The 27,597-nt window shown below is 42.0% G+C and overlaps 2 protein-coding genes across 2 annotated transcripts; one reads left to right on the top strand and one right to left on the bottom strand.

Annotated features, from left to right (window-relative positions):
• Positions 1-8,223: 8,223 nt before the first annotated feature.
• dnase2b (deoxyribonuclease II beta) lies at positions 8,224-14,971 on the bottom strand. The gene is made up of 6 exons (XM_071921870.2): positions 14,856-14,971; positions 13,980-14,154; positions 13,152-13,230; positions 12,329-12,490; positions 11,142-11,339; positions 8,224-9,840 (listed from the first exon to the last, which is right to left on the bottom strand). The coding sequence occupies exons 1-6, from the start codon at positions 14,963-14,965 to the stop codon at positions 9,506-9,508; spliced, it is 1,059 nt and encodes a 352-aa protein (XP_071777971.2). The 5' UTR covers positions 14,966-14,971; the 3' UTR covers positions 8,224-9,505.
• A 1,913-nt stretch (positions 14,972-16,884) lies between these two features.
• Positions 16,885-27,289, top strand: uox (urate oxidase). The gene is made up of 8 exons (XM_071921885.2): positions 16,885-16,905; positions 22,995-23,207; positions 24,392-24,508; positions 24,774-24,852; positions 25,968-26,154; positions 26,470-26,593; positions 27,030-27,113; positions 27,215-27,289. The coding sequence occupies exons 1-8, from the start codon at positions 16,885-16,887 to the stop codon at positions 27,287-27,289; spliced, it is 900 nt and encodes a 299-aa protein (XP_071777986.2).
• The last annotated feature ends 308 nt before the right edge of the window (positions 27,290-27,597 follow it).

The raw sequence follows: 27,597 nt of genomic DNA, 5'->3' as shown, positions 1-27,597 counted from the left end.
GCTAGAGCCATGGTATAGGGCAGTGGGTCATGAGCATAAGAAAGGGCAATATGACGGGCTGAGCTCAGGCGAAGGTGGTCTAATAAAATATGATATTTGTACATTTCAGGTTCTTCCGGTGGTAAGAGGTTATTGAGAGAGTTTCTCTATGAAACAGTTCTTTACAACTTTGCTCCTCATCAAACTCATCCGCTTCAGAATTACTCTGTTCATATTGTTCAAGTCTATCTTTAGGTTCGTAAACTATGCTTTTCAACTGTGCCATTTCTTGCCTTAATAGAACAGTTTCTGGAGGTGAAGGGCAGGTTGCTCCATCCCGTGTTGCTCCATCCCATATGAGGGCCTGGTTGTATAGTTCTGTATGGTAGTCTTGGAGATAACCAGGTGGCCGCCTCTCTCGACGCGGTCTTCCACTTGATTCCTCTTCTGTACTCTCTGGTTTGGCTCTTGGATCCATATCCAGTCTAGAAGTTTGTTCCGGCTCGAAGGACCATGAAAAAGACTTTATAATCTAAACTTGACATGATGGAAATTAGACTATTATTGCCGGATTAGATAGTATAAGGGTGACTGGACCATAGAGCTTCTAACTGGTGTGCACATTTAAACACAAGGATCCAAGAGCCATTTAACCATTTATTGAGTGAGGGGAATGGATGAATGGATAATTTTTCTGTACAATAAACAAACATGAATCAATATATGGCCATGCATACCATAACTAGGAATAATAAACAAAGGTACGTAAGTTAGCTTACATTATTAATGCATCCACTAAGGTTAAGGAGGAATCTTTCAAGCCTTCATCAGGATCCTATTTATAGAAAACATAAGTAAATACAGGATAGCAAATATACAACCACTTCTCCTTTACATTTAGACAGTTTGCCTTACTTACAGGTTTCAGCTTTATCTCACAGGTAAGTATATCAAACAACTCCAAAACAATACATCATGATTGGTGTCGCTGCATGGTCTTAGACAAAGGATTTGAACAGAACACACCCACTCTTATACAACCTCCCCTTCTCTAAACTCCTCCCCTGTGCACTGACAGGTGAATCTCTCCACCCACTCCTGGTCTCACAGAATTGACATTCAAGCTTGAGATTTTTGAACAGACACTTAATATAATAATAATAATCCAAACCAAAATTGAGCATTGTTAATTTTTTTTTTAATACTTTATTTTTATTGCTTTTCCATTACAAAAAGAACACACACAAAAAAAGAAAGAAAAAAAAAGGTCTGGGTTGCACCTTCTCCACAAGGCTTACTTATTCCTGTGACATATTCAGTGGTTCATTCTCTTGTCTTGTCGTTGACATGTAAATATTGTCCATTTCTCCCATTTCTCTTGACATCGGTCCTCTTGAACTCTTATCCTATGAGTTAACTGTTCCATATCATATATTTCATTCACAATTTTCAGCCATCCATCTTGTGTTGACGGTTCTGCCGTGTACCATCTCTTCGTAATGGCCTTTTTACAAGCTGCCAACAAGACTTTCAACAAATATCTGTCTTCTCTTAACACAATATCTCCTGTCATATTACCAAAGTACAGTACCATACATGACCTAGGTATATCATAGCCCAGAATTTTGATAATATCCATATGAACATTTTCCCAAAACTGTACAATTTTAGGACAAAGCCAAAATACATGGGAGTGGTCTACATTTATTGCCCCACATCGTCTCCAACATGGTTGTGCTATAGACATGTATTTGCTCTTAATTTTGGGTGTAATAAAGAATCTAATTACATTCTTCCAACAGTGTTCTCTCCAAGTACGTGAGGATGTTGTAGACTGTTGGGTTCTCCAAATATGCAACCATTCATCTTCTGCAACATTCACACCTAATTCTTTTTCCCATTTCAACTTTACATATAATGTTGTGTTTCCTCTTCTCTCCATTAGGTGCTGATATAATGTAGATATTATTCTATATTTCTTTGAATTGTAAACTCCAATTATGGTTCTAATTATTCCATTTTTATCTAAATTTACATTGTGCTTTATTTCTCTGTCATAAAAGTCCCTTAATTGCAAATATCTGAAGTGGTCCTGGTTGTTTAATGTATATTGTTGTTTCAGCTCCTGAAAACTCATAACATTCCCATCTTTTATTACTGTGCATAATGCTGTTATACCACTTGGAATCCATTGTTTGAACCTCTGGTCAAGAGTGCCTGGGATAAAATGTCTGTCATAGGCTATCCATCGAAGTAATCTGAGTTCTTTCTCTAATCTATATTTTTGTACTAAATTAAACCACAATTCTAATGTAAATCGAGTAACAGCATCTACCTGTTCAAGTAAATCCTTTGCTACATCTCCGTCTCCAATGAGGCTTTGAATTTCCCTTCCTTGTACATATCTCTCTAGATTTTTCCATTTTGCTTCATAGTCCTTAGCACACCAATAAATCACTGGTCTAATTTGTGCTGCATGGAAATATTCCCTAAGATTTGGCAACGCCATACCCCCTTTATGTTTCCCAATCTGTAATGTTTCAAATTTGACTCTTGGCCTTTGACCATTCCATATAAACCTTGAGCATTGTTAATTTTTAAACGTGTTATAAATATTTTACTTACATATTCCGGCAACCTGTTTATCTCCTGTGTTCAGTTTTCACTGTGAGATCTCCAATCATTTCATTTCATTTTCATTTTCATTTTCATTTTCATTTATGTGACTCAGGACCATGATCACATGATATGGAGCACAAACAGAACATACAATAATAACAAAACGATAGCACACGGCATGGCTAAAGTACAACAAATGTTACTTAAAGGAAGGACATTCTTCAAATAGGCACCAACCACACTGCAACAGCATTGTTTAACACTTGATGATGATTTGGTTTTATATACTGTATCTCACACTTGACGAAACCAACAGATTTCAAACACTGACAGACAAAACACTGAACGATAACATTAACTTTTGCAATGCATCATGTGTTTGATATTGGAAACCTGAAATGTTTACTCATCCAACCAACATCGGTTTTCGTCAGCGTCCACCTAGATAAGATTCTGGTGAAGCATGTTGAAATAAAGTGGTTAGTTGTCATCTGCCTGATACAGGCCTCTCTATGACAGCCATCCTTAAGCTTCCACACCTGTCTTTTAACCTGCTTGGAGAACCAAATGTCTGAGGTTTTCCACATAGGTCAAAACAGTGTGTCGCAGGGGTTAGACGGTCCCAAGAAAGTGTGTGAAAGTCAGTTTCTTTTTGTGTGAAAGGTGGGTACTGGTGCCGGTAATTTTTTGTCACTTTTCACTTTTTTCCCCATTGAATCACCTTGATGATAAATGTTTGGTATACTGTATGTATTTATGTGAAATATCCCTCATGAAAAGCTGATGTGTATAAACCAATCATGTGACCACTCATGTGTCTCAGTTCAGATGATTCGTAGCACCTGTGCTCATCCACAGTCGGCACTCTGAGGAAAGCCATCATGTGCCGCAACGCGTTGGTGCAGATGGCATGCATTAGCCATTAAAGTTAAGGCTTTTTAACTTTTTTGTACAAGAAGAGTGCCTTGGAACCATTTTTTCCATTTCTTTGTGTTTGTAAACATTTAGAATTATTTGAAAATAGCATTTTGACTCGGGTCTGTGCACATTCGTGGCGAAGACCAACACAATGTTGGTCAAATAAAATGTAACAGATCATTCCAGTGTGTGGGGATTTTCTTTTCTTCTGGTACCTAGCACCTGATCAAGTTTTTTGGATGTGCATACACTATCTTTTTGCCACATTATTAAAAACAAAAAGGTCACATATTGCTGACACCTACATCTCTGCTGTTCGGTGTAACCATAGAGCAATGGATTGCACTGAATAATGCTATGCAGTGACAGATTCCTCTAGCTAATCTCTGAAATGTTCCAGTTTATATGCCAGACTAGGGTGTGATGTTTGTAGTAAAGCTGCGACAACATTGACAATGTGGGTTGAAACCTGGAGAACAAGGAAGGTTATGATGATTAATCTATCAGCTGGGTCATTCGTTTGTTGGTGGATATCGCTGCCTGTTTCCCCTCTGATAGAGGCAAATGTAGACAGACATCATGACAGAGAAAAGCACAATGAAACCCATCAATGTCTCAAGCAGCAGAGCTGTCAGCGCTTGTCTGTGTCCAGCTTTCATCTTGCCTGATGCAGGCGACAGATAACCATGTCACAAGGCCGATCACAGCAAGCCAAGTTTAACATCAAGAGCTGGGTAAAGCGGTCTTGTTCCAGTCTGTGCAGGAGAACCAGTGGTGGAAAATCCTCAGTCAAATCCATTACCTAAGTAAAAGCAGCAATACCATAACGAAAAAAATACTCCATTATAAGTAAAAGTTGTTTCAGATAATTAAATTATTGATGGCATTAACCTGTAAGAAGTATTTCAGTGTTGCAGGTGGTCCAGGTGGCTCTAGTTCTAACTACTCCATATACTTTTTGATAGGTTAAACCCAGAAGGAGAGCTAAGGTCGGTCAGCTTCACTGGGCTGGAGGGCGAGGCTGTGGAGGTGAGACTTGAGTTGTTAGAAATAAAGATCTCTGCCATTTTGAGCAGTGAAAGATCCAAGAGGTTGTTGATCCAGGAAGTTCAGTGTTGTGTGTGTGTATAATTGAATGGCTGATGCGTGGTTTGGTTGATCAATGTCTTGCCCTCAGTGTCCTGTGTTACTTGATGTAGCGTTATATTCCACAAATTCTGTCGATTTAAAACAGCCTCGATGGCAGCGTCTACATCATCCATGGCTGTCACCATTTTTGTTATTATGATCTGTCTGGCACTGGCACAGGTTGTTTCTCCAAGCAAGAACAAGCCGTTGATGCGGGCAACACCAGACTCTCTGAATCTCAACAAAATCTGCAAAGTGGGTGGGACACGATTCAGGAGTCTGGAAACAGTTCATGAAGGAAAACAATAGTAATATACATATCGCTGTTGAGCAAAATTGGAGCTTGAGGTTTTCACCTGACAGTGACAATATACAGTAAATTTTTTGTCAAATGATATAGAAGGAGGAAAGATCCCTAAGGAAGAAATTAATTTTTCACTCACCCACCTCCACAAGAAAGTCAAAACAGAACAGTGCCTGCAGAGCTGCTGGGGATTTGATGTCTTGCTCAATGGCACTTCAGCAGGTTACACACTAGAGGTTGCGGTAAACTGGACCCAAGCCCTTCCAGTTATCGGACTCTAACCACTAGGCCAAACTGTTTATCCAAAATATTCAGTACTTCAGTAGAACTGGCCATCCTCAGGTGTACAAACTAGCACGATTGAGTGAGGCCAAAAGATTGATTCACTAACAGCACATAGTTCTCTATTGTATCCCTATTGTATTGCTCTCCAGTCTTACATATTCCATATGTACGGGGACTCACTCCACAGGGCAGTTGACGTGGAAACCTCAAGACACACCACCTGGGGTGGCCATGCATTAATATAGGAGGGATCATGTGTACGTGGCCTTGCTGGTTAACCCTTGATTGAAGTGGGTTTCGCAAACAGGATGCTCCAGCAAGCACCTCCTGAGCCTCTGGCATCTGCAGGCCAGGGTGTTAGTGACCCGCAGATTGCACTTGGCTCTCCGTTTGTGGGAGCAGCCAGCCAACATCTCAAGGGGCAGTGTGCTGGGGCCAGCGGTGCGTCGCCTGGTGGAATCGTCAGAATCGTCCCTGGTAGGCTGGGGAGCAGCACATCTGCATTTCAAATCCCTCAGAGCGATGCACATACCAGGCCAGGCAAACCTTGTGGCAGATCAGCTCTCCAGAGGGGGTCCCCTCCTTGGGCAGTGTATACTACACCCTGAAGTGGTCAAAGAGATCTGGGACTGCTTCGGGACAGCAGTGGTCTTTCTCTTCGCCTCCAGGGAGACGACTCACTGTCCGATTTTCTTCTCCATGGACAGGGACGACCCCCTTAGGCACAGATGCGATGGCACATCAGTGGCTGCAGGGCCTGCTATATGCCTCACCTCCCTTCAGCCTTCTGTACCCCCTCTTGAGGAAGTGAGCCTTATTGAGCCTGGTGGCCCCAAATTGGCCCCAGATGGTTTGGTTTTCAGAGATTGTGCCCCTTCTCCGAGGTATTCTGTTACAGTACACTCTCCATCCCTTTCCTCAGGGGCTCAGGCTCTGGTCCTGGGTGCCAAGGATGCTTACCACCCTGAGTCTGCTTAGCCAACGCACATTGTGTCAAGGTATTGGTCACTTTAGTTAGGGGTAAGTAGGGTACGATAAATACCTGAGGTAATTGTTATTATAGCGTTATAGACCTGTTACTATGTGTCTCTTGTATTGTAGGTCTCTATCGGCTGCTGTTTTGCCTCCATAGACAATAGTTATGCCTCTACTGTGTATTTGTGTTTTGCTGTTTTACCTTGTTGCCAGTTAATTGTATCTGGGACTTTTAGCGTGAGCCAACTGGTTTGTTTGTTAATTGCCTTTATGTTTTGCTCCAGTGATTCATATTTGTTGATCTCCCATAGTGGAGCTGAGTGCTGGCTGGTTGGGGAGGCTAGACACCCTGGTGCGGTTCCCTTCACAAGCTTGTAATGGTAAAAGAGCACTGGGACACTGTTTTTCACCTGTTGCTGTGACTGTTTTGACTGTTTGACTGCTGTTTTGCAGTGAATACACGCGTGGTAGGTAAGTGGTTGCACCCCTGAACATGCCCCTAGTTAGTCTGCCTCTCCATTGCTGGCCTCAGCCCACTCTCCCCTTAGTTTCCTTAGTCTCTTAGTTGTGTAAGTACTGGAAGTGTTTTTAGTAAAATAATTGAATTTGTTAAATATTAATTAAATTATTGTAATAAACATTTTGTTACTTCCGTTCACATAGGTTTGATTCATTTTCAGCCCTTTAACCCATCCTCTCCACAGACCCTTCCAGTTAATTCAATAAATTGTATTTCTTTTGGAATCATGTCTCTGTCTTCCTTCAGTTAACGGACTTGTGTAGCCTGTGTATGACCAAGGTAGTAGTCCAGGTTCCTCCAATATACTTCCTGGGGTGAAATTCCCTAGGTGGCGTTGTCAGGTTAGTTATATTCTGTTTGCTTATACCTCCACCCCACCACACATTGCATCATGTATTTGATGTTGAAGAGATGTTTACTCATCCAACCAACATCAGTTTTTATCATTATCAACCTAGATAAGATTGTTTTGAAGCATGTTGAAATGGTTAGTTGTTATCTACATCTGCCTAATACAGGCCTCTATGATAGCCATCTTTATAATTCCACACCTCAGTCAAATAGTATTTGTAAATCATTCTTCAGGTGTGTTTTAATCTGCTTGGAGAACCAAATTGCTGAGGTTTTCCACATAGGACAATACAGAGAATGCTACTGTACAAGGGTTAGACCCCAAGAAAGTGTATGAAAGTCAGTTTCACAGCAGTGTGCCTTCCTGAGTTTGATAACTATCCTAGCACAATCTGAATTACCCCACCATCTAGTACTCCAAGGACTATGCAGTTGTGTGGACAATTGTGATGGCCAGCACAGAAAAGTGTCCATCTTGCCCCATGGAGGCGACAGATAGCCATGTCACAAGGCCTGATAGCCCTCAGAGTGTTAGCATCCGAGCTGCTGAGGAGTTGCTGGGGCTTCGGTGTCTTGCTCAATGGCACTTCTGTAGGTTACACACTTGAAGTTGCGGTAAATTGAACCCAAGCTCTTCCAGTTATCGGACCGTCTCTCTAACCACTAGGTCACGCTGGTTATCCAAAATACTCAGGACTTCAGTAGAACAGTTATAAAACCTCTACAAAGGCTAAAAACACCCCTTACATAGCTGTGATTCAGTGGAAAGTAGGCGGATGAGTTTTTAAGTAAATTGAGTCAGTAATGACAACTGAAACAAGTTTGTTTATTGCATCTTTATTGATTAAAGATATACTGGCATCATATTTCCTAATTACCTTCATACTATAAAAATCACTCAACACAATTGTAGACACACAACTGCCACCCCTCCCAACACACACATAGTTAAGCAAGGCTTCAAACAAAAAACAACATTCATATCTGCTCTCATCAATGACCGTTCCCGATCTACGTGATAATAATAAATGGGCTGTGTGATGTGGAATAATAAAACTTGAGATAAATATATCAGTTGGATACATTTTCTAGCATCACATAAATTCCTATTTAGATTAGCTTGTTTATCTGCCCTATAATTGAATGTATGAAGTTTGCATTGGATCTTTTAGAGCAGTAAGCTGTCTACAAGATCATTTTAAATTGACGGAGGAGGAGAAATGCTGCCTCAGCTTCAATGTATTGTAGAGAAGTGTTCATTGGAAGTTGGGGTGTTCAGACTTGAAGAGCAATTAAGACAAATCCAAGGCACTCTTATCTTAGAAAAAAAGTTAAAAAGCCTTTATTTTAGTAGCTAATGCATGGCATTACAGATTAAAAGTTGCACTGACGTGTTGCGGCACATACTGGCCTTCCTCAGGGGTACAAACTGTTGGTTCGCTTAACAGCACATAGATATAGATCATAGCTTGAAACTTTATATCCAATACATAACATAATATTCACATGATTTATAAAAGAGAAAATATGCAAGTACCCCCTACATAAACGTGTAACCCCAGAAACAAAACATAATAGTCACCATCACACAGGAGTATAATCTAACTCTTCATTCAGACCTGATTCAATACAATAAAATACAGTATCATAGGTCTGAACTGTTGTTATTCACCAAATTCTCACCTAGAATCCATAGAAAGGTAAAGAGTAAAGGTGTCTAAAAAGGACTATGGCAGGGCGTGTATACGGAACTGAAATGCAGGAATATCAACCTTTTCACTGTCCTCTGGGATTAATCAAAGAATACCCATAATATATCAAATTCCCATAAATATTGCCAAACTCAGCAACATGGAAATCGTGCGGCCATTTTGAACTCACGTCATACTCAGGGTGGGAAACTCTTCTATCTGGAAGAGCAAGTAGTTTTCAGCAGCCACGTCTTACTGTTGTGTACCAAGATACACATCATTCAAGCATCAGGTATCAGACAAACATTCATTATTCTACAGATTCCCCACTGAAAAACCTAGAAGAAGAATTAGAAATGAATGGAAATAGAATCTGCAGGGAAATAGGTTCACATTTTAAGGTTATATATTTGGCCCACTATAGCTGGCTACTGGAATCTAGCTAACTAGCTAGTAAGATTGTAGTAGCTAGCAGCCGTTGTAGTTGTTGCTCCCGAGATTGCAAGCTAATTTGATAACTCAGTGTTGAAGTAACGCTTTTATATGTATATTATGCCAATCTTCTGGGTAGAGTTTCCCACCCCAAGTGTGACTGTGGGGAAAAGGGTCAATAGCTGACAGGAACAATGTACACAGCATTATTCAAAATCATCCTAAAGTTCCATATTTATTCTCATAAATTTGGCACCTTCAATGTGAGAGTGACCCATTCTTAATCATTCTGTTCTCCCTCACCTAGCAGCTGATGTACCAGTCCACCACCTGTCGGAAGGCCTTGTAAATTACGGGGTTGTGGGTGCACACCAGACCCCCGCCCCGCCATGCCTGGGCCCTCTCCCTATTCAGGTCCCCCAGGCAGATCAACTGGTCCTCATAAGCCAAGGACACACACCACTTCGAATGGTCGTAGTGGGACTGGAACAGGACCGATCCGGGAAGCCGCACCCTCTTCACGTTCATGGCGTGTTTGGGGAGGGAGCAGTTGGAGGGCAGCTCATGGTCCTGTCTCTGCCAGGTCTCCACCAGCAGGTCGGTGTCCAGCACCTGGGCCACCCAGCCTGCATAGATATCTGAATGCAGACCAGTGAGGGGTTTAGTTTAGATGCATTATCATTCAAAAATTATATAAAGTAGAACATAAAGACAGTATAGTCAGGAGGTGAGGTGGAAGCCTGTGCAGGATGCATTATGTGAACCTCATTGGGTTATTAGAATGCATTAGATTAAATTAATGGTTTTAAGTGATAATTTGTGAATTTTTCATATAAATAAATGTCTGTTTTACTACTCTCTTAACAGTGATTGATAGAACACAATAGTGATCAATCTATAACCAGTTCATGAAAACTTTTGCATTTGCTGTTGGCTGATCTATGTGACCTTTGAGTACAACAGGTGGTGACATCACCTGGCAGCAAAGATCAGCCAATAGCAGCCAATGGCAATTTTAGCAGCATGCTTTTTACCATTAGATGCCAGGCTTTACACAGATTTGGCTTTGGGGGTGTAGTTACTCTTTAAATGGAGACCAAACACAGAGACTACTTTTCAGGTTGGACTGAAATTCCAATCTGCTATTGGCTGATCCATGACAAACCTTGACAGAACAGGTAATCTAAATCACAGGTAACTGAGATCAGCAATTGCAATATCATGCTTTTAACCAGTAGATGTCAGTCCAACCTGAAATGTAGTCCTGTGTTTGGTCTCCCTTTAAATAGTAATCAACTCAGCATGATGTGCAATGTTCATTCAACATAGAGAGAGAGAGAGAGAGAGAGAGAGAGAGAGAGAGAGAGAGAGAGAGAAGCATTTGAGCCTATCATAACAGTCAAGAAATGCAATTGCAAAGTCCAATACAAAACACTGTAAATGGGTTCTGTGATATTTTAAAGCACAAAACATACACTCCAAACCAAGAAGTGTGGAGCACATAATATTGACATAACATTTTAGTTTACGAGGAAACTGTTTGAAGGCCTGGGTCGGCAGGTGGGGTGTGTTCAATGTGTTCAAGCACTGTTCTGTGCTGATAGTGTGTCTGCACCTGATAATGTGTGTCAGAGTTAGACAATTTAAATGTGCAAACAAGACAGTAGATAGAAGTTCCACAGTTTTGTAAAACATTTGTAATCTGACTCTTTAGTTACGCTGTTAAATGTTCTGTGGAGTAAATATTTACTCTTGATAGGTTTTAGGGCATACTGTATGTCAATAATGATTGTGTAACCCTAATATGTCCCAAGCAGGTTAAAAGAGGTTCTTTTGTTACATTGCCTTCATGTAATATGTTTCTTACGGCACTGAACGAGCATCTAAATGGCTAAAATGTAAAATCTAAATGGGCAACAGTACATGAGGAATGCCTTACCATCCACAAAGCGTTCCGATTTGACAAAACTGACAAACTTCTCCCCTCCGGCTGAGAAAAGCTGTTCCATTCTCCTATCGGAGGCCAGCGGTGGTTTGGAGCCCTCGCATAACTGGGCCAGCACTGCCAGGTCGGCCATGAACGGAGCGGGCACAGAGCAGTTATACAGACGTGGGTAAAGGTACGCCATCTGCTGTGCTGGAGGGAAAGGAGTGTCCATCAGAAACCAGAGAGAAATAAAGGATATATTTCATGACTAAAGGTGCTGATACACAAGGCTGTTTTTTGAGGGGGCAACATACTGTAGATGGGCGACATGCCCAGCAGCCGGAAACAAAATGAGACCCGATTTCAAAAATGTACTTAAATTTTACCTGGTAGGGTTAGACCGATATATCGGGCTGATATTGGCCTATCCTCCCTGTCTGTAAAATTTTCTTTCCATATTTTCTTTATTCATTTCATTGTTCAATAATGTCTTTTGTTAGTTAATTCTTCATTTAAAATCCTAATGAATCCCAGAGTTCTACGGCCATTTAATAGGTGTGGTGGGTCACTCTGCCTTAAGGAGCTGCTAAGTTCACCTTCCTAAAACAATTTCATTAGTATGGATTTCAATAGAGTTTTAGCATCCCATGATGGTCTAAATGCTGTTTCAGCATTTTTCCAACCTGACAAGATATAATTCTAGGGGAAACACTGAATATCTGTCAAATTGAAAGAAATTGAATAGTGGCACAAAATATTGGCAATATTGGCCTGTGGCAGCCTACATCCAAAAATACTGGTATTTGCCTTCAAAAACGCCCTAAATAATCAATGCAAAAATGCTGATGCACCTCTGTGAATTATGTTTCCTAATAGCATTGCCCAAAATGTTGCCATGTGTATCACTACTTTTTACATTCTTCATGCCTTGGATTTTCCACAGCATATCATACAAAAGTGAAATCTCAGGACAACATTGGGCAAATGCATGATGCTTCGCAGGATTGCATACCTTTGGAATCAGTGTATTGCCCATTTTACATAAAACTATGCATAGAAATCACTGAGGCCTTATATTAGCCCTTCAGTGTGTAAATGTGTTTTTCAGCGAATACAGAATTTTGTAAGTGGAAGTTAGACAGGGATGTGTACAGAGCTGCAGTAGGTCAAGGCCCGTTGCTTCATGACCATTCACTCACCTATGAGGGGCAACTGTCCATACTTGTAGGTCACACAGAGAGCTGTCTGGCCGTTGACTCTACCAGAGGAGGGGTAAAGGTAGCCCCTCTCAGGGAACGAAGGGAAATGGGGAATACTGTGGGACAGCCAGAAACCTTGAGAGCGGTCAAAGAGCAGCGCCCCTGCAGGATGGACACAAACAACTGTACAACACATATACACCGATGTACGTACAAACACTCGCACATACACGCAAACCTGCATGCACACATGCAAACATGCAAACATGCAGTGCCTGTGTGCTTTCCATCAAAGTCACGTCAGGTTAGTCAGTGGTCCAGAGTCAACAGCAGTTATCAGAGGGATGCTCTTTGCCCCGTTTCCTCCCCCTGACACCAAAACCATTGATCTGCTTTTTTCTGCAAAATCATAGCATCAGATAGCTTGAATATAAACCGAGAATGCAAATACAATGTACACATAATATATACACATAATATACACAGGACACTGAGTGAATTACATTACAAAAAGAAGGATGACTCTACTGTGATAACCTCAATCGCTCTTTCTCTGATGAGAGACTTTCCTACTGAGCTGGATAAGGAGGCCTGGAAAGCCTGGAAAATTATGGAAAATAAATTTAATTATTTCCAAGTCTTGAAAAGATTGGGAATTTCACAAAACAATTTGGTAATGTATGAGGAAATTGTTGTTTAGAATAATCTTTAGCTATATAGTGCTAAAGGCCTAGCTGACTTACTGTACAGCCACTATCAGCATTTCCAAAACCAGTCTAGTCTAATTAGAGTCTAGTCTTGTTAACATGAGCATCTGCAGTACCTTTAGTGTGCCCATATCCTCTGATGTAATCCAGGACCGGTGGACCATCATTGTAGAGGGCGTAGACTAAGCTGTTAGACTGAAAGAAATACTAGTTATATACATGGAAGGGATGATTTTCTTCAGAATTTCAGTTATTTTGGATATACAAATCCCATTCATTTCTTTGAAGAGTTTACTGTTTTCATTTCTTTTCCTGGCTTTTGTACGTTCCTGATCACTTTCCTGACCCTGCACAGAGATTTACTGTATATCCACACACTGAAAAAATGTGTAAAACTTGCACCACAAATGAAACATCACGAGGAAGGACTTTGTTACTCATTTCATCCGGCTGGAGGAAGCCTATTCATCTCCAGCTTCAGCTTTGCTGCTATAACAGTTCCTCATAGAAACAACTTTGCATCTATTCAGAAACCTGAACCAGGAACAATCCGTTAGGCGTGACTAAAACCACAAGATTGGTTACTATTATAGTATACACCTGAAGTATATTTTTAACTGTAGTGTTTAAGAAATTTAGGGCAACACTCATCTGCACTGGAATATTTATTCTTTTATCTTTTATCTTTTCTTTTATATCTTTTATATTGTCTTTTTAATGCACTTTCACTTTTCTTTATATTTTTATCTTTTATCTTCTTGCACTGTCTTTTTAAATGTGATTTTAACTTTCACTTTTTATACCTACGTCTTTATTTTGCTTTTATTTATGTAAAGCGCTTTGAATTGCCGATGTGTGTGAAATATATAAATAAACTTGCCTTGCCTTGTGTATGCCATTGTGAGTGTATAAATCCCACATGGAAAGAGGGGACACGATCTCACCTTGTAGGCCTGTCCCATGTAAAGCTGGTTCAGTGTGCTCCCTATGGCTCCTTGGCTGCTGTTAACCAGGAATTTACTCATCTGCCAGCTCCCCACTGAGGAGTCCAGGTACATGTACTCCACTCCACTACCGATCTCCCCAATCTTATACTTGGGCAGCTTGTAGATGACAAACCTGCAGTGGATTAGAGAGAAAGAAATGTTGTACTGTATTCAAGAAACACACTGCAAAAAATGACAAGCTGTCCAGTGATTTCATCTTATTTCCAGATCTATCAAGCTTATTTAGTGATATTTTTTGTCAAATTATCTCACTGCACTGGCAGATAATCTTGCTGGTTTCAGTAAGTTTCACATGATAGGCCTACATGTCAAGATGCTGAAACAAGAAACTCCAAGACAATTTCACTTTTACCAAGTAAATGTCCTGAAACAAGTTACATTATCCTGAAAAAAAAAAGTTACATTTGTTGAAACCGGTAAAATTATCTGCCAGTCCAGTAAGATAATTTCACTAAAAAATAAAAAAAAAAGCTTGATAAGTCTGGATACAAAAATAACTTAACAAGTTTGTCCGTTTTTGCAGTGCAGCATGTTTTGCATTTCAGGGGATTTTGTATGCAATCATTGAAACAATAAAATAAGTAATGTATCTCACAGACTTTCTATTTCATGTTTCAGCATATATTATCAAAGAGTAGAGTCAATAATATACTGAGGTAAACATTTTCTGTCCGCTTGCCTGCCAAAAGACACAGAAGGACACTCAAGCACCACAGTGAACAAAAAAGTGTGACTTAATTTCATCCTGTTACAAAGCTTTGTGATTGTTAGTATTTTATATTTCAATTTATCAAATAAACTCAATCAACTCACCAATCGACAGGCTCACCAGCTTCATTTTTACAGGAAATGTCTGCGCTACACACCGTGCAACATAAAAACACAACAACAATATGGAGCCATAAACTGAACCGTGCGGTCATCTTGAATCACTGCCCCGGGTGGAATGAACAAAAAAGGGAATTTGAAATCTTTTGTCAGGTTTTGGTTCATGGTTGAGCAACATTGAAAGTGAATATAGCACAGCTGGCTGGAGATGCAAAAGAGGAAGTCATAAGATGTGACAGGGGAACACCGACTAGGAGTTTCATTTAGAGGAGAGTTTATACTGACATTACCAAATCAAATGGTAGGATGTTTTCACAAAAAAGTATAAATACCTTGAAACTATTTGTTCTACCTTTTTTGTTTATCCAAGAATAGGTTTTGCTCTTTTTCAATACCGTCCTCCTTCACATTCATACTGTTGCACACTTTCACACCTGGGAGCTTCTCAGTACATCCCCAGTCTCCTGGCTGCTGGGCAGCTGAGCACTGAACTGGAAAGCTTCTGGTCACAAGTGCAGTAACAAGATGAAACATATTCCTAACACCTTATAGTTTTAAGAAAAGTGTGAAAAGTTTGTTCCTCATTGAAAGAAACACTTTTTTGATTTCTTTTTACTTTGCTTTATATTTTTTAACACTGCTAGTGCCACTGATTGAGGTCAACAGGCCAACTGAGAGGCTTATTTTAGAGGCTGAGATTAAACTTTAATAGTAAGTAAAACTTTATTTATGTAGAGCCTTTCTAAACTGCGGTTATAAAGTGCTTCACAATGGGATACTAGAAAAATAAGAACATATACAACAGTAGAACTAAACATGGATAGTAAAACAATAAAATATTGTAAAATAGTAACATGGAGAACACAGTACAAAAAATACAACATCAAACACAATCAAAGGCGAGAGAATAAAATTATCCATTTCCACATAAATGTGTCCTGGTTCTAGTGCTCAAAAGCAATTAAACATTAAAAACACCAGATTAAAAGAAACATAAAACAATCCAGGCATATATTGAACAAATTTTGTCCTGGTTCTAGTGCTTAAAAGCAATTAATCATTAAAACACCAGATTAAAAGAAACATAAAACAATCCAGGCATATATTGAACAAATTTTGTCCTGGTTCTAGTGCTTAAAAGCAATTAATCATTAAAACACCAGATTAAAAGAAACATAAAACAATCCAGGCATATATTGAACAAATTTTGTCCTGGTTCTAGTGCTTAAAAGCAATTAATCATTAAAAACACCAGATTAAAAGAAACATAAAACAATCCAGGTATATATTGAACAAATTTTACAAGGCCCCCCTGCCAGCATACACCACATCCAGAAAATATAAATTAAATAATCATGTTAAAAGTAATGTTTTGGACTATATGTACTCACAAAAACTAGAAAAAGACCCAAATAACAAGATCAGAACACAACATTGAGTTTTTTAATGACATTCTATTACAATACTTATGGTTTTAATGACAAGCCAGGAAGCTACCTTCCTCTGACGTAAACCTAGTATTAACATACCATTTCAATAATGGATCTGGTTGCTTCCAAATAGGTCTATAGCCTAAAGCCACATGTAAAAAAAAAAGTGTCACCCCTTGTCTCATTTTATTGCTGCTTCATTTCATTTAAGTGAGAGAATAAATGATGGTCTCTTAGATTCTTTGATGGTCTAAAAAAAAAATACGATTGTAGATATTTATCTTAAAATAATGGGTCGACAATATCAACACAGACTCTATGCAGATCAATGATTCTTAGTATGCCTGTTTACATTACAACCTCAACTAGGTTGTCCTGCAGCTGTTAAGTTTAGACCTACCGGTTCACGATTCAAAGACATAGCCTAGAACTGTGTGCGCAAGACGAAATCCATAGGTTAGCACCACCCTCTCCACAAAATCCTCCTCCATCCACAACGACACCTCTTGTGGAGACGGGACAGGGGCTCTGGAGGACAGACAGTGGGCAAAACTCTGGGAGAGAGACTGGGAAAGGAAGATATCATGGCAACTGCTTCAGCTCAGGTAAAAACAACTTTGTTATGTTCTAAAAAGCAGGAAATTTCCTAAAAACAACAGATGATCTATTTTTGACAAAGTATGGGCTTAGATGATTCAGCACTGGAGTTTGTCTCATTGGTGAGGTCAACGACCATGGAGCCGAGCCACGGTCTGTCTATCTGAGGGCAAGCCATGTTGCATGATAACAAATATCCATTTCATTACTAAATCCTAATGCAGTAAACTATCAATAAAAGTTTTGTCACATATTTTTCCTATTTCAATACAAATTTAGCATTTGTTGACCCTTTTGGAGAAAGTGAGCAATAAAAAAACTGCATCCATCCATATTCATATTTTCATATTTCTTATTCTTCCTTCCATAATATCATATTACTCTACTGACACTCGGGGCTGGACTGGGACAAAAAATTGGCCCTGGCATTTTTGGCCCAGACGGCCCACCACAATCGGTCGGACACCACCCACCAGTACACCATCCTTGCGGTCCCCTTAAATATGCGTACCTACTGTACTATTCCCCCAAACCACTACAAACCTGAGTAGTAAGTGCCGTGGACAAGTGGACCAGTGTACTCACTCCCTCTTGACTAACTCCCTGGTGATCAGAGGTGGCCGTTGAGTACACAACCTCCAAGTAATTGTCAAAGAAAAAGCTCTGCTAGAAGTCAAAGTATCATTTCAAATTATTTAATAAAATGTAAGTATACAAGTATGTATAAAGTATACAAGTAAGTCAAAATGTTGCCTGTGAACTCCACACCAATGGACAGCAAAGATCTCCTCAAACAAGGCAACCTTTAAAAGAGTGAGAGGGGGAGACGGAGAGAGAAAAGTGAGAATGATAATTGATTGAGTTAAATGATCACAGTACCGGTATCTTTAATCTAGAACAATGTAGAGAGATAGTTGCATGTATTGTATACTTACTTAGTGGAAAAGGCTGCATGGCCCTCTGAACGCCCTCAACAACAATGAACAATGAACCACACAAGTGAGGGCATCCTGAGAGGGGGGGGATAATGAGTCACATGATCACATTATCTTCAGTCGAAAAAGCTGCTACATTATTATGAATAATTTTATAATAATATCAATCATTTCATCTCACCTCACTATAACAGCAGTTTCCTCAGTAGCTCACTCTTCTCTGCAACTCTGTCAATTACAGTGTCTGTGTCCAAAGCCACGAGGACGTCCTTTTCAGTGGCAGACAGGCTGCTCCTCAGTCTGCTTTTTATGTATTTTAGGGTTGAAAATGATCGTTCGCAGGCCACCTGGGTTATTGAAAGTGTCAGCAAGAACTTGTACGCAAGTCCAAGCAGGTGATGTGCATCTGTGAGCATGTTGAATCTCTGGAGAATTTGATAGCAGCACAGTGGGCACTCTTTGCAACTCTTTGTTGACGATTTCCATGTCCTCTTCCTTTCCATCGGGTCCATCCTCCACTGTCCTGGTCGCATATTCATCCAGTGGTGATTCTTTCAGCTTGTCCCACTGGCCTGCTAAGCTTTTCAGCTCCGACTGCAGGTTGTCAACCGTTGCCCTGCTATCAAATTTAACCAGGCACTTGCTGAGGTCTTCAAGCGCAGATTTAGGGAGAGCACTGGTTCGGATCAGGGGGAAGTTTTTGGGATCCAGAAATGACAAATCCGCATAAAGAGTGCCATGTGTCAGAAATCTTCGGTGGATGGCCTCAATAGCTGCATCAAGAATTTGGTTATGGACCTTTACCTCGTAAGCTCTCTCTGCATCAATCATGGTCTCGTCCTGAGCCATCTCTCCCGGCATGGCTTTCTTCTTCTTTATTCTTTTCTGTGGCAGTGCAGCCTCCACTTCCATGTCTGTCCTCTCATCCTGCTCCTCGATTTTTTCATTTGCCCATTTCACAAAGTCGTCAGCAGCATCCTTGACAGCCTGGAAATCTCTCGCCATCTGTTTGAGGGCATCTTGTGTTGACATGACCATCCTATGGGCAGAGAGGATGTCCATCCCTCCCGTCTGCGGGTACTTTGACAGTGGAGATGTATCCTCAAATATCCTGAGGAATAATTGAGCTGTCAGTATTGTCTCATACCCGAGTAGGCCCTCTTTGTATCCTCTGGCTTTGGTGCGTACATTTCCTTTCACTGTCTTCTGTTCCTGAGAATTGAGTTCCAGAATTGTTGGAATTCCCTGACAAAGATGTGCAAAAAGCTGTACAATTTAAACAATACCATACTGGTAATGAGCAAATAGTTGTTTATTCAATTAATGCATGGAGCTGTTCCATCTTATTTCATTTGATACTAACTATTCAGTTCATACAGATTTCAAGTATCCAAATATTGATGATGAATATTGCATAAGGTTTACACAGTTAATAGATCACCTTTTTGTTTTATATTAATGTTCAGAGAGGAGTAATAGTTAGATCTTTGTATGTGATAGGGCAATTAAATCAGTGATGTGCTGTCATGCTCACTCTGTCCCTCCTCGGCTTCCGTCACACGCCTGCTCCTCTGCCCGCTCCTCTCCCTGTTCCTCTCCCTGCTCCTCTGTCTGCTCCTCTCCCTGCTCCTCTGCCTGCTCCTCTCCCTGCTCCTCTGCCTGCTCCTCTCCCTGCTCCTCTCCCTGCTCCTCTCCCTGCTCCTCTGTCTGCTCCTCTGCCTGCTCCTCTGTCTGCTCCTCTGCCTGCTCCTCTCCCTGCTCCTCTCCCTGCTCCTCTGTCTGCTCCTCTGCCTGCTCCTCTCCCTGCTCCTCTGCCTGCTCCTCTCCCTGCTCCTCTCCCTGCTCCTCTGTCTGCTCCTCTGTCTGCTCCTCTGCCTGCTCCTCTCCCTGCTCCTCTCCCTGCTGCTCTCCCTGCTCCTCTGTCTGCTCCTCTGCCTGCTCCTCTCCCTGCTCCTCTGCCTGCTCCTCTGTCTGCTCCTCTCCCTGCTCCTCTCCCTGCTGCTCTGTCTGCTCCTCTCCCTGCTCCTCTCCCTGCTCCTCTCCCTGCTCCTCTCCCTGCTCCTCTGCCTGCTCCTCTGCCTGCTCCTCTCCCTGCTCCTCTCCCTGCTGCTCTCCCTGCTCCTCTGTCTGCTCCTCTCCCTGCTCCTCTCCCTGCTCCTCTGTCTGCTCCTCTGCCTGCTCCTCTCCCTGCTCCTCTGCCTGCTCCTCTGCCTGCTCCTCTGTCTGCTCCTCTGCCTGCTCCTCTCCCTGCTGCTCTCCCTGCTGCTCTCCCTGCTCCTCTGCCTGCTCCTCTGCCTGCTCCTCTGCCCGCTCCTCTCCCTGCTCCTCTCCCTGCTCCTCTCCCTGCTGCTCTCCCTGCTCCTCTGCCTGCTCCTCTGCCTGCTCCTCTCCCTGCTCCTCTGCCTGCTCCGCTGCCTGCTCCTCTCCCTGCTCCTCTGCCTGCTCCTCTCCCTGCTCCTCTCCCTGCTCCTCTGCCTGCTCCTCTCCCTGCTCCTCTCCCTGCTCCTCTGTCTGCTCCTCTCCCTGCTGCTCTCCCTGCTCCTCTGCCTGCTCCTCTGCCTGCTCCTCTGCCTGCTCCTCTCCCTGCTCCTCTGCCTGCTCCTCTGTCTGCTCCTCTGCCTGCTCCTCTCCCTGCTCCTCTCCCTGCTCCTCTCCCTGCTCCTCTGTCTGCTCCTCTGCCTGCTCCTCTCCCTGCTCCTCTCCCTGCTCCTCTGTCTGCTCCTCTGCCTGCTCCTCTCCCTGCTCCTCTGCCTGCTCCTCTCCCTGCTCCTCTCCCTGCTCCTCTGTCTGCTCCTCTGTCTGCTCCTCTGCCTGCTCCTCTCCCTGCTCCTCTCCCTGCTGCTCTCCCTGCTCCTCTGTCTGCTCCTCTGCCTGCTCCTCTCCCTGCTCCTCTGTCTGCTCCTCTGCCTGCTCCTCTGTCTGCTCCTCTCCCTGCTCCTCTCCCTGCTGCTCTGTCTGCTCCTCTCCCTGCTCCTCTCCCTGCTCCTCTCCCTGCTGCTCTCCCTGCTGCTCTCCCTGCTCCTCTGCCCGCTCCTCTGCCCGCTCCTCTGCCCGCTCCTCTCCCTGCTCCTCTCCCTGCTCCTCTCCCTGCTGCTCTCCCTGCTCCTCTGCCTGCTCCTCTGCCTGCTCCTCTCCCTGCTCCTCTGCCTGCTCCGCTGCCTGCTCCTCTCCCTGCTCCTCTGCCTGCTCCTCTCCCTGCTCCTCTCCCTGCTCCTCTGCCTGCTCCTCTCCCTGCTCCTCTCCCTGCTCCTCTGTCTGCTCCTCTCCCTGCTGCTCTCCCTGCTCCTCTGCCTGCTCCTCTGCCTGCTCCTCTGCCTGCTCCTCTCCCTGCTCCTCTGCCTGCTCCTCTGCCTGCTCCTCTCCCTGCTCCTCTGCCTGCTCCTCTCCCTGCTCCTCTGCCTGCTCCTCTGCCTGCTCCTCTGCCTGCTCCTCTGTCTGCTCCTCTGCCTGCTCCTCTGTCTGCTCCTCTCCCTGCTCCTCTGTCTGCTCCTCTGCCTGCTCCTCTCCCTGCTCCTCTGCCTGCTCCTCTCCCTGCTCCTCTGCCTGCTCCTCTCCCTGCTCCTCTCCCTGCTCCTCTGCCCGCTCCTCTCCCTGCTCCTCTCCCTGCTCCTCTGCCTGGCAGTGGCCATGGCCAGGCACCTCTCCTCCTTCAAGTTCCACCTGTTGCTGCACAATGTCGGGTAGGAAGATATTGAAGCTACTGCAGCCCCTGCAGCAAACATGTCTGTTATTTTTGCACATTTGCCGGCATCCGCCTCTAGATTTTAAATTTTTTTGGCCCGCAACTTCTCCGCACCCCCCTTGCGCTTTTGTTTATCCATTTTGGCACCCTCATCCATCCACAGATTTTTGGCTCTGAGCCACGGCATCTGACACGAGAAACAGAGAGGACAGAGGGGGAGGGGAGGGGCCTATAAGTGATTGGGCCAGCCCAGTGTCAGTATAGAAAATGAACCAATGGGCCGCTGTCCCTGCTTTATGGGCCGGTCGTTGGCCAAAAATTATTATTATTATTTTTTATTAAAAAATATAAATTAAATTATATCGGCCCCAAGGTGCGTCCAAGGTGCATCCAAGGTGCGTCCAAGGTGCGTCCAAGGTGCGTCAGCCCACCGGGAAAATGCCCGGTATGCCAAATTACCAGTCCACACTGCAGTCAATAAAAGATGGCAAGAATGAATATGGAATATTGTGGAAAACAATCGTGCTCAGGCAACCAGAGAGAGAGAAGCCACCTTAAATTAAACTGCATGGAGGGATTATGAGATGCAGTGCACTCTTAAATGTCCAAACTTTACCAGTTCATCATATTAAAAATATGACGTTTCACTACAAATTTACCTTCATCAAATAAAGATACAAAATGAAAAGGACTCATGAACACAGGCGACACTGTTTCCTTGTGTTTTATTTTGTTGCATACTGTATTGCACCAAATGATGATACTGTTTAAACCAAATGATACTGTTTAAACCAGATGATGATACTGTGTAAACCAAATGATGTTTAAACCAGATGATACTGTTTAAACCAGATGATGATACAGTTTAAACCAGATGATGATACTGTTTAAACCAAATGATGGTACAGTTTAAATCAGATGATGATACAGTTTAAACCAGATGACGATACTGTTTAAACCAAATGATGTTTAAACCAGATGATACTGTTTAAACCAGATGATATAGTTAAAAACCAGATGATACAGTTTAAACCAGATGACGGTACTGTTTAAACCAGATGATGATACTGTTTAAACCAAATGATGTTTAAACCAGATGCATCATTTTGTTTTGTGACTGACTGTTGATTAGTTAGGTCTAGGTAGGCTCGTTGTCTGCAAAGTCCTTTGAGACATGCTTGTGATGAAGGGCTATAGAAATAAACTTGACTTGAGTACAAATTGACCAATCATATCACATTGAATATCACATTGACAGTATATACAGTAGCATAATATACATCCAATTAAATCATTATACAGTTTAGAATTCCATCAAAACATTTATATACAGCACAAAAACACCTGTTTACATAATGGGTGAATCACTAGGATAGATGAATATAAAATCAAGAAGCAGTCATTACTTGCTATGTTGATATGCAATCACTGGACACTGCTGGCTCGTGACTCCTCGCTGATCTAATGTGTGTGTGTGCAGAATGTGGAGTTTGTGCGGACGGGCTACGGCAAGAACATAGTGAAGGTGCTGTACATCAGGAGAGAGGGGATCCACCACTACATCATCGAGCTGAAGGCTGACGTGGAGCTCACGCTCAAATCCCGTAAGGACTACCTGACCGGAGACAACTCTGACATCATCCCCACCGACACCATCAAGAACACTGTCCATGCCCTGGCCAAGCTCAAGGGGGTAGGTATCCATCCAATATGTGGATTTACTGTAGCTAGAAACAATAGGCAGGGGCGTAACTAGGAATCATGGGGCCCAGGAGTGTGCACAGGAGGTGACTCTGGAACCCCCTCTACCCTCCTCTCGTCCCCCAGTCCCACCACCAATATTCCATCTATGACAAACATCTATGTCTACCCATCCACAGCTCAAACACACCTCCACACATTCATTAACTGATCAATTATTGGACGCATCCCTAATTGAAAATTATGGGTTTTGGGTATAGGGACGGGACGATACGCTTATCTCACGATACGATTCGATAAGCGATACGGGGTTCACGATTCAATACAACCACGATACGATGTAATAAATAAAAGTTCACTGACAACAAAGTGTGACTGCAGAATTATATTTATTCTTTCTAGCAATGGCATTGGTCTGCTAGAATGCAAACAACAATTTTAAAATGTCATTACAATGTGCAAATAATATAATTTGGATGTAGAGCTTGTGAAACTCTGATGGAGCTAATATCGCAAATAATTTTTTTTCTGTATTGTATTTCTGTATTGTCACATTTTTGTATTGAGATATACTGAATTTCAATATATCGTCACATCCCTAGTTTCGGAAACTTTCCTACACACTTTCACCTGTAGTCTCCTGTTCAAAATCTGTCAAGGGAGGACAATTTTGTTTTAGTCTGCCTAAGGAAATCCTGTTATCCCTGCTTGTTCCAGTTTGTTTTCAGATAACATAACAGTTGCTGTGTCATATTTTTGAGAAAGTTTTATCCGTTTGGAATTTTGTAGATTTCATCCAAACTCAGCATTTCAGAAAATCTGTATAAATACACACTTGAGGACCACAAAAGGCATTTTAATACAGACATTTTAGCGGCCCTTCCTCTGCTTCCTCTGCTATTCCCCCCCACTATGGCACCCCATACTCAGGTACCAATTTAAAAGCTTGATGTATACGTATATGTTAAGGTATGTTTTTTTGATTAGTAATTCACATTTAAACCAGGAAACGTGTAAAACATATTGTTTAAGGAGGATACAGAATTGGGATGAGATATCAAAGCTTTTGAATGCAGCTAATAACCATACAGCATCTCCCACTGTGCTTTGTGGTGTCAGTGAAGCTAAAAAGCATGAACACCGGCCCGTCATTGTGTTTTTTGGGTGTCTCTCCAGGTAAAGACCATCGAGCAGTTTTCCCTGGATATCTGTCATCATTTCCTGACCTCTTTCAACCACGTGCTGAGGGCCAAGGTTTACATGGAGGAGGCTCCGTGGAGGAAGCTGGAGAAGGTAAAATATATAATTCAGTGATCATTCCTGGGCAAAACAGAAGCTTTGAATATGTTTTGAATAGCTGAAAAAAACAAGAACGGCATGTAATTCATCTCATCTTGCAAAAAGTAATGTGTCCTCTATTCAGACAGTGTGACACTGTAAATCAAGTGCACCTCAAAAACATATTCATGGTCCAACAGGTTTTTACGCGATTTGCCATTGATGAGTGTGATTATAGTCTAATGGGATGAACTATATTTCTCTCCTGTTTTTCTCTCAGAATGGGGCAGAGCATGCTCATGCATTTATCTTCAGCCCAGAAGCTTGGCGCTTCTGCGATGTTGAACAGAACCTTAATGGTGAGCAGAAAATACACGCATAAATACACACACACACACACACACACACACACACACACACACAGACACATTACATGTATTTGAAAATGTATTTGCATATTTTGTCATTTGTATTTTGGTGGAGTTAAAAAGATGCTTTTAGAAGCTGCATTTTTCCTATTTCAAAATACTCAAATTACAGTAGGCTACTTTCTAGAATGGATCAGATTTCTATAAAATAAAATAGGCTCTGATATGCTAATCCATAGTACCATGGCCTGAATTTGTTCCTTATTGACAGGCTATAAATTACTTAAGCTAATTAGTGCTCATACATAAGATATGTGCATTTGTTACATAAGCAATAACATGCTTAACATATTTAAGCAATAAACAACAAATGCATTGTGTCTAAAAATGCCTCTCGGCTGTTCCTGTAAGACACGGCCTTTAGTGGTTTATTGGTTTTATAAAATAGGGGTAGAACACTATTTCAACAGAGAGAGAATGCAAATTTTCACTAACTTTTATTTTTTATTAGTGACAATTAAAACTACTACTACTACTACTACTACTACTACTAATAATAATAATAATAATAACATGCTATTCATCTACCATATAGCTCCTTAACAATGTGGTTGGTAAGCGACACATTTGAGTTTTGATTTTCAGTTAGCACAATATATTTAAATTGACTTTTATGACCACAGGTGTGCTCTTATCAGGAATTTTACAACGGCTTCAAACAAAACTCAGCCTATCAGAACTGAGGATGGAAATCCATAGAACTGTTGAAGTAATCACTGAGAGAAAGCCTTTGTAGTAATGTTTGAATTGTAAAGGTAATCTTAAATTGGCTAAACTTCCCATATAAATTGCTGTTTTGAAAGTTAAGAAAATGTAAAAGTTATGGTATTCTGAATTAGTTATATCAAAAATACATTTCTTGACACCAGTCTCAAGTACTGAATGTGAGGTCCTGCTGTATCTCATGAGTGTCAGCACTGTATGTACTGTGCTACTGTGCAAGCTGTCTATATGTGTCTTTAAAATGCCAGCAAGATAAATTCCTGAACATTTATTGTACTTGGTGAAAACAAGTGATTCTGATGATTGCACTCTCACCCGCTCAGGTGCCCCAGTGGTCCACAGCGGGATGAAGGACATGAAGGTGCTGAAGACCACCCAGTCTGGGTTTGTGGGCTTCCTCCGAGACCGCTTCACTACTCTGCAGGAGGCCAAGGACAGGTGTTTCTGCACCTCTGTCTACGCTAGGTGGCGCTACAACAAGGTTCAGAACATCGACTTTGACGCCGCATGGTAATTTATCAGTTAATGACCTGTGAAAGGGAACATTGCATTACTGAGTTAATTCAAGACTGAGTTGTAAGTCTGTGAGCCATCATTTCAAACAGTTTGATCAAGACTTAAAGTAGGAAACAACTAACTTGTATGCATAAACTGATCAAATCTGATATCAGTATTGGGTTCTGGAACACAAAATAAAGGGAAAAAGCTAAGAAAACACTGCTCTCCTGTTACAAATGAATGGGAGATATGTCCAAACATCCTGAAAACAGTAGAGAAATAACATCCTTTCTAAATCTAACAATCAGCACACAACTCTCTTCGTAGGAAATGTGTCAAAGAGACGATAATCGAGAAGTTCGCTGGCCCCTACGATCGTGGAGAGTACTCACCTTCTGTGCAGAAGACGCTTTACGACACACAGGTTCTGGTCCTGGACAGAGTTCCTGAGGTAGGCATGGCATATCGAATCATGAGTACAGTAAGCACGCAACCTCCTCACATCCATTTGCAGTGAGTTAAGATAAGCTTTATCCATCACCAAGGTCAAATTTGTCTTGGACACGGCACCACTGCTTCTTCCACACATTGACGTTAAAACCTCAAATTTACTTGTTAAAAAACTGAAAATGGTGCTATAAGTAGATGAATACATGTAGACAATCGTGCCATGCATACATGTCCCTTCCTTCACAATTATATGCACATATACTCATCCTACCACTCATTTACCATCCACACAAACAGTCAATGTATGGTAATTAAGCATAATTTGTGCACTGTATCTGTACCATCCAATCAAAATCTTTAAATTTGAACATTAAACCACATGTACCACAGGTTTGCAGTGCATTCAGAAAACAAAGTGTGAGTCTGCTGTGTTTCAGGTGGAGGAGATAGAGATCATCATGCCCAACCAGCATTACTTCACCATAGACATGACCAAAATGGGCCTAACAAACAAGGATGAAGTAAGCCTGCCCAAAAACATCTCTCATCTCAAAAACTACTCTCCCAAGTAGTTCAGTCATGGCGTAATTTGTAATTGCCGTGTATCTTTGTCTCCTCACAGGTTCTCCTGCCACTGGACAGCCCCTCAGGAAACATCACAGGCACAGTGCGCAGGAAGCAACTAGCCAAGCTGTGAGGACATCGACACACACCCAGAAACTGTTTACAGTCACAGGTTAAACTGCTGCTGTAATCCATCGACCTGACCCAAGCTATTCAATAGAATAGTCAGTGACTATGTTTACATGGACAGCAATAATCCAATATTAACCCAATTATGACAATAGTCTGAATAAGAAATTGGCATGTAGAGCGTTTTCTGATTACCTCAACCTGAATAAGGTCATAGTTGGAGTAAGCAGATTCGCATTAAGACATGTGGAGTATTTGGAGTGTTTTTGGATGGGTGCAAACATCGCAGTGGGGGATATTTTCAAAAGGGTT

The sequence above is a fragment of the Centroberyx gerrardi genome, chromosome 9 (assembly GCF_048128805.1).
Source record: "Centroberyx gerrardi isolate f3 chromosome 9, fCenGer3.hap1.cur.20231027, whole genome shotgun sequence".
Taxonomy (NCBI): domain Eukaryota; kingdom Metazoa; phylum Chordata; class Actinopteri; order Beryciformes; family Berycidae; genus Centroberyx; species Centroberyx gerrardi.
This window is presented reverse-complemented; position numbering and strand designations above follow the sequence as displayed.

Bases quoted from the DNA above. Each gene is read 5' to 3' on its own strand.
- dnase2b (XM_071921870.2), bottom strand. From the start codon at position 14,965: ATGACCGCACGGTTCAGTTTATGGCTCCATATTGTTGTTGTGTTTTTA. The intron at 12,491-13,151 runs GTACTGCAGATG...TCCATCCTGCAG, and splicing joins AGGATATGGGCACACTAAAG to GGGCGCTGCTCTTTGACCGC. The intron at 11,340-12,328 runs GTGAGTGAATGG...CTTTCCCTCCAG, and splicing joins TGGACAGTTGCCCCTCATAG to CACAGCAGATGGCGTACCTT.
- uox (XM_071921885.2), top strand. From the start codon at position 16,885: ATGGCAACTGCTTCAGCTCAG. The intron at 16,906-22,994 runs GTAAAAACAACT...GTGTGTGTGCAG, and splicing joins TGGCAACTGCTTCAGCTCAG to AATGTGGAGTTTGTGCGGAC. The intron at 23,208-24,391 runs GTAGGTATCCAT...GTGTCTCTCCAG, and splicing joins CCCTGGCCAAGCTCAAGGGG to GTAAAGACCATCGAGCAGTT.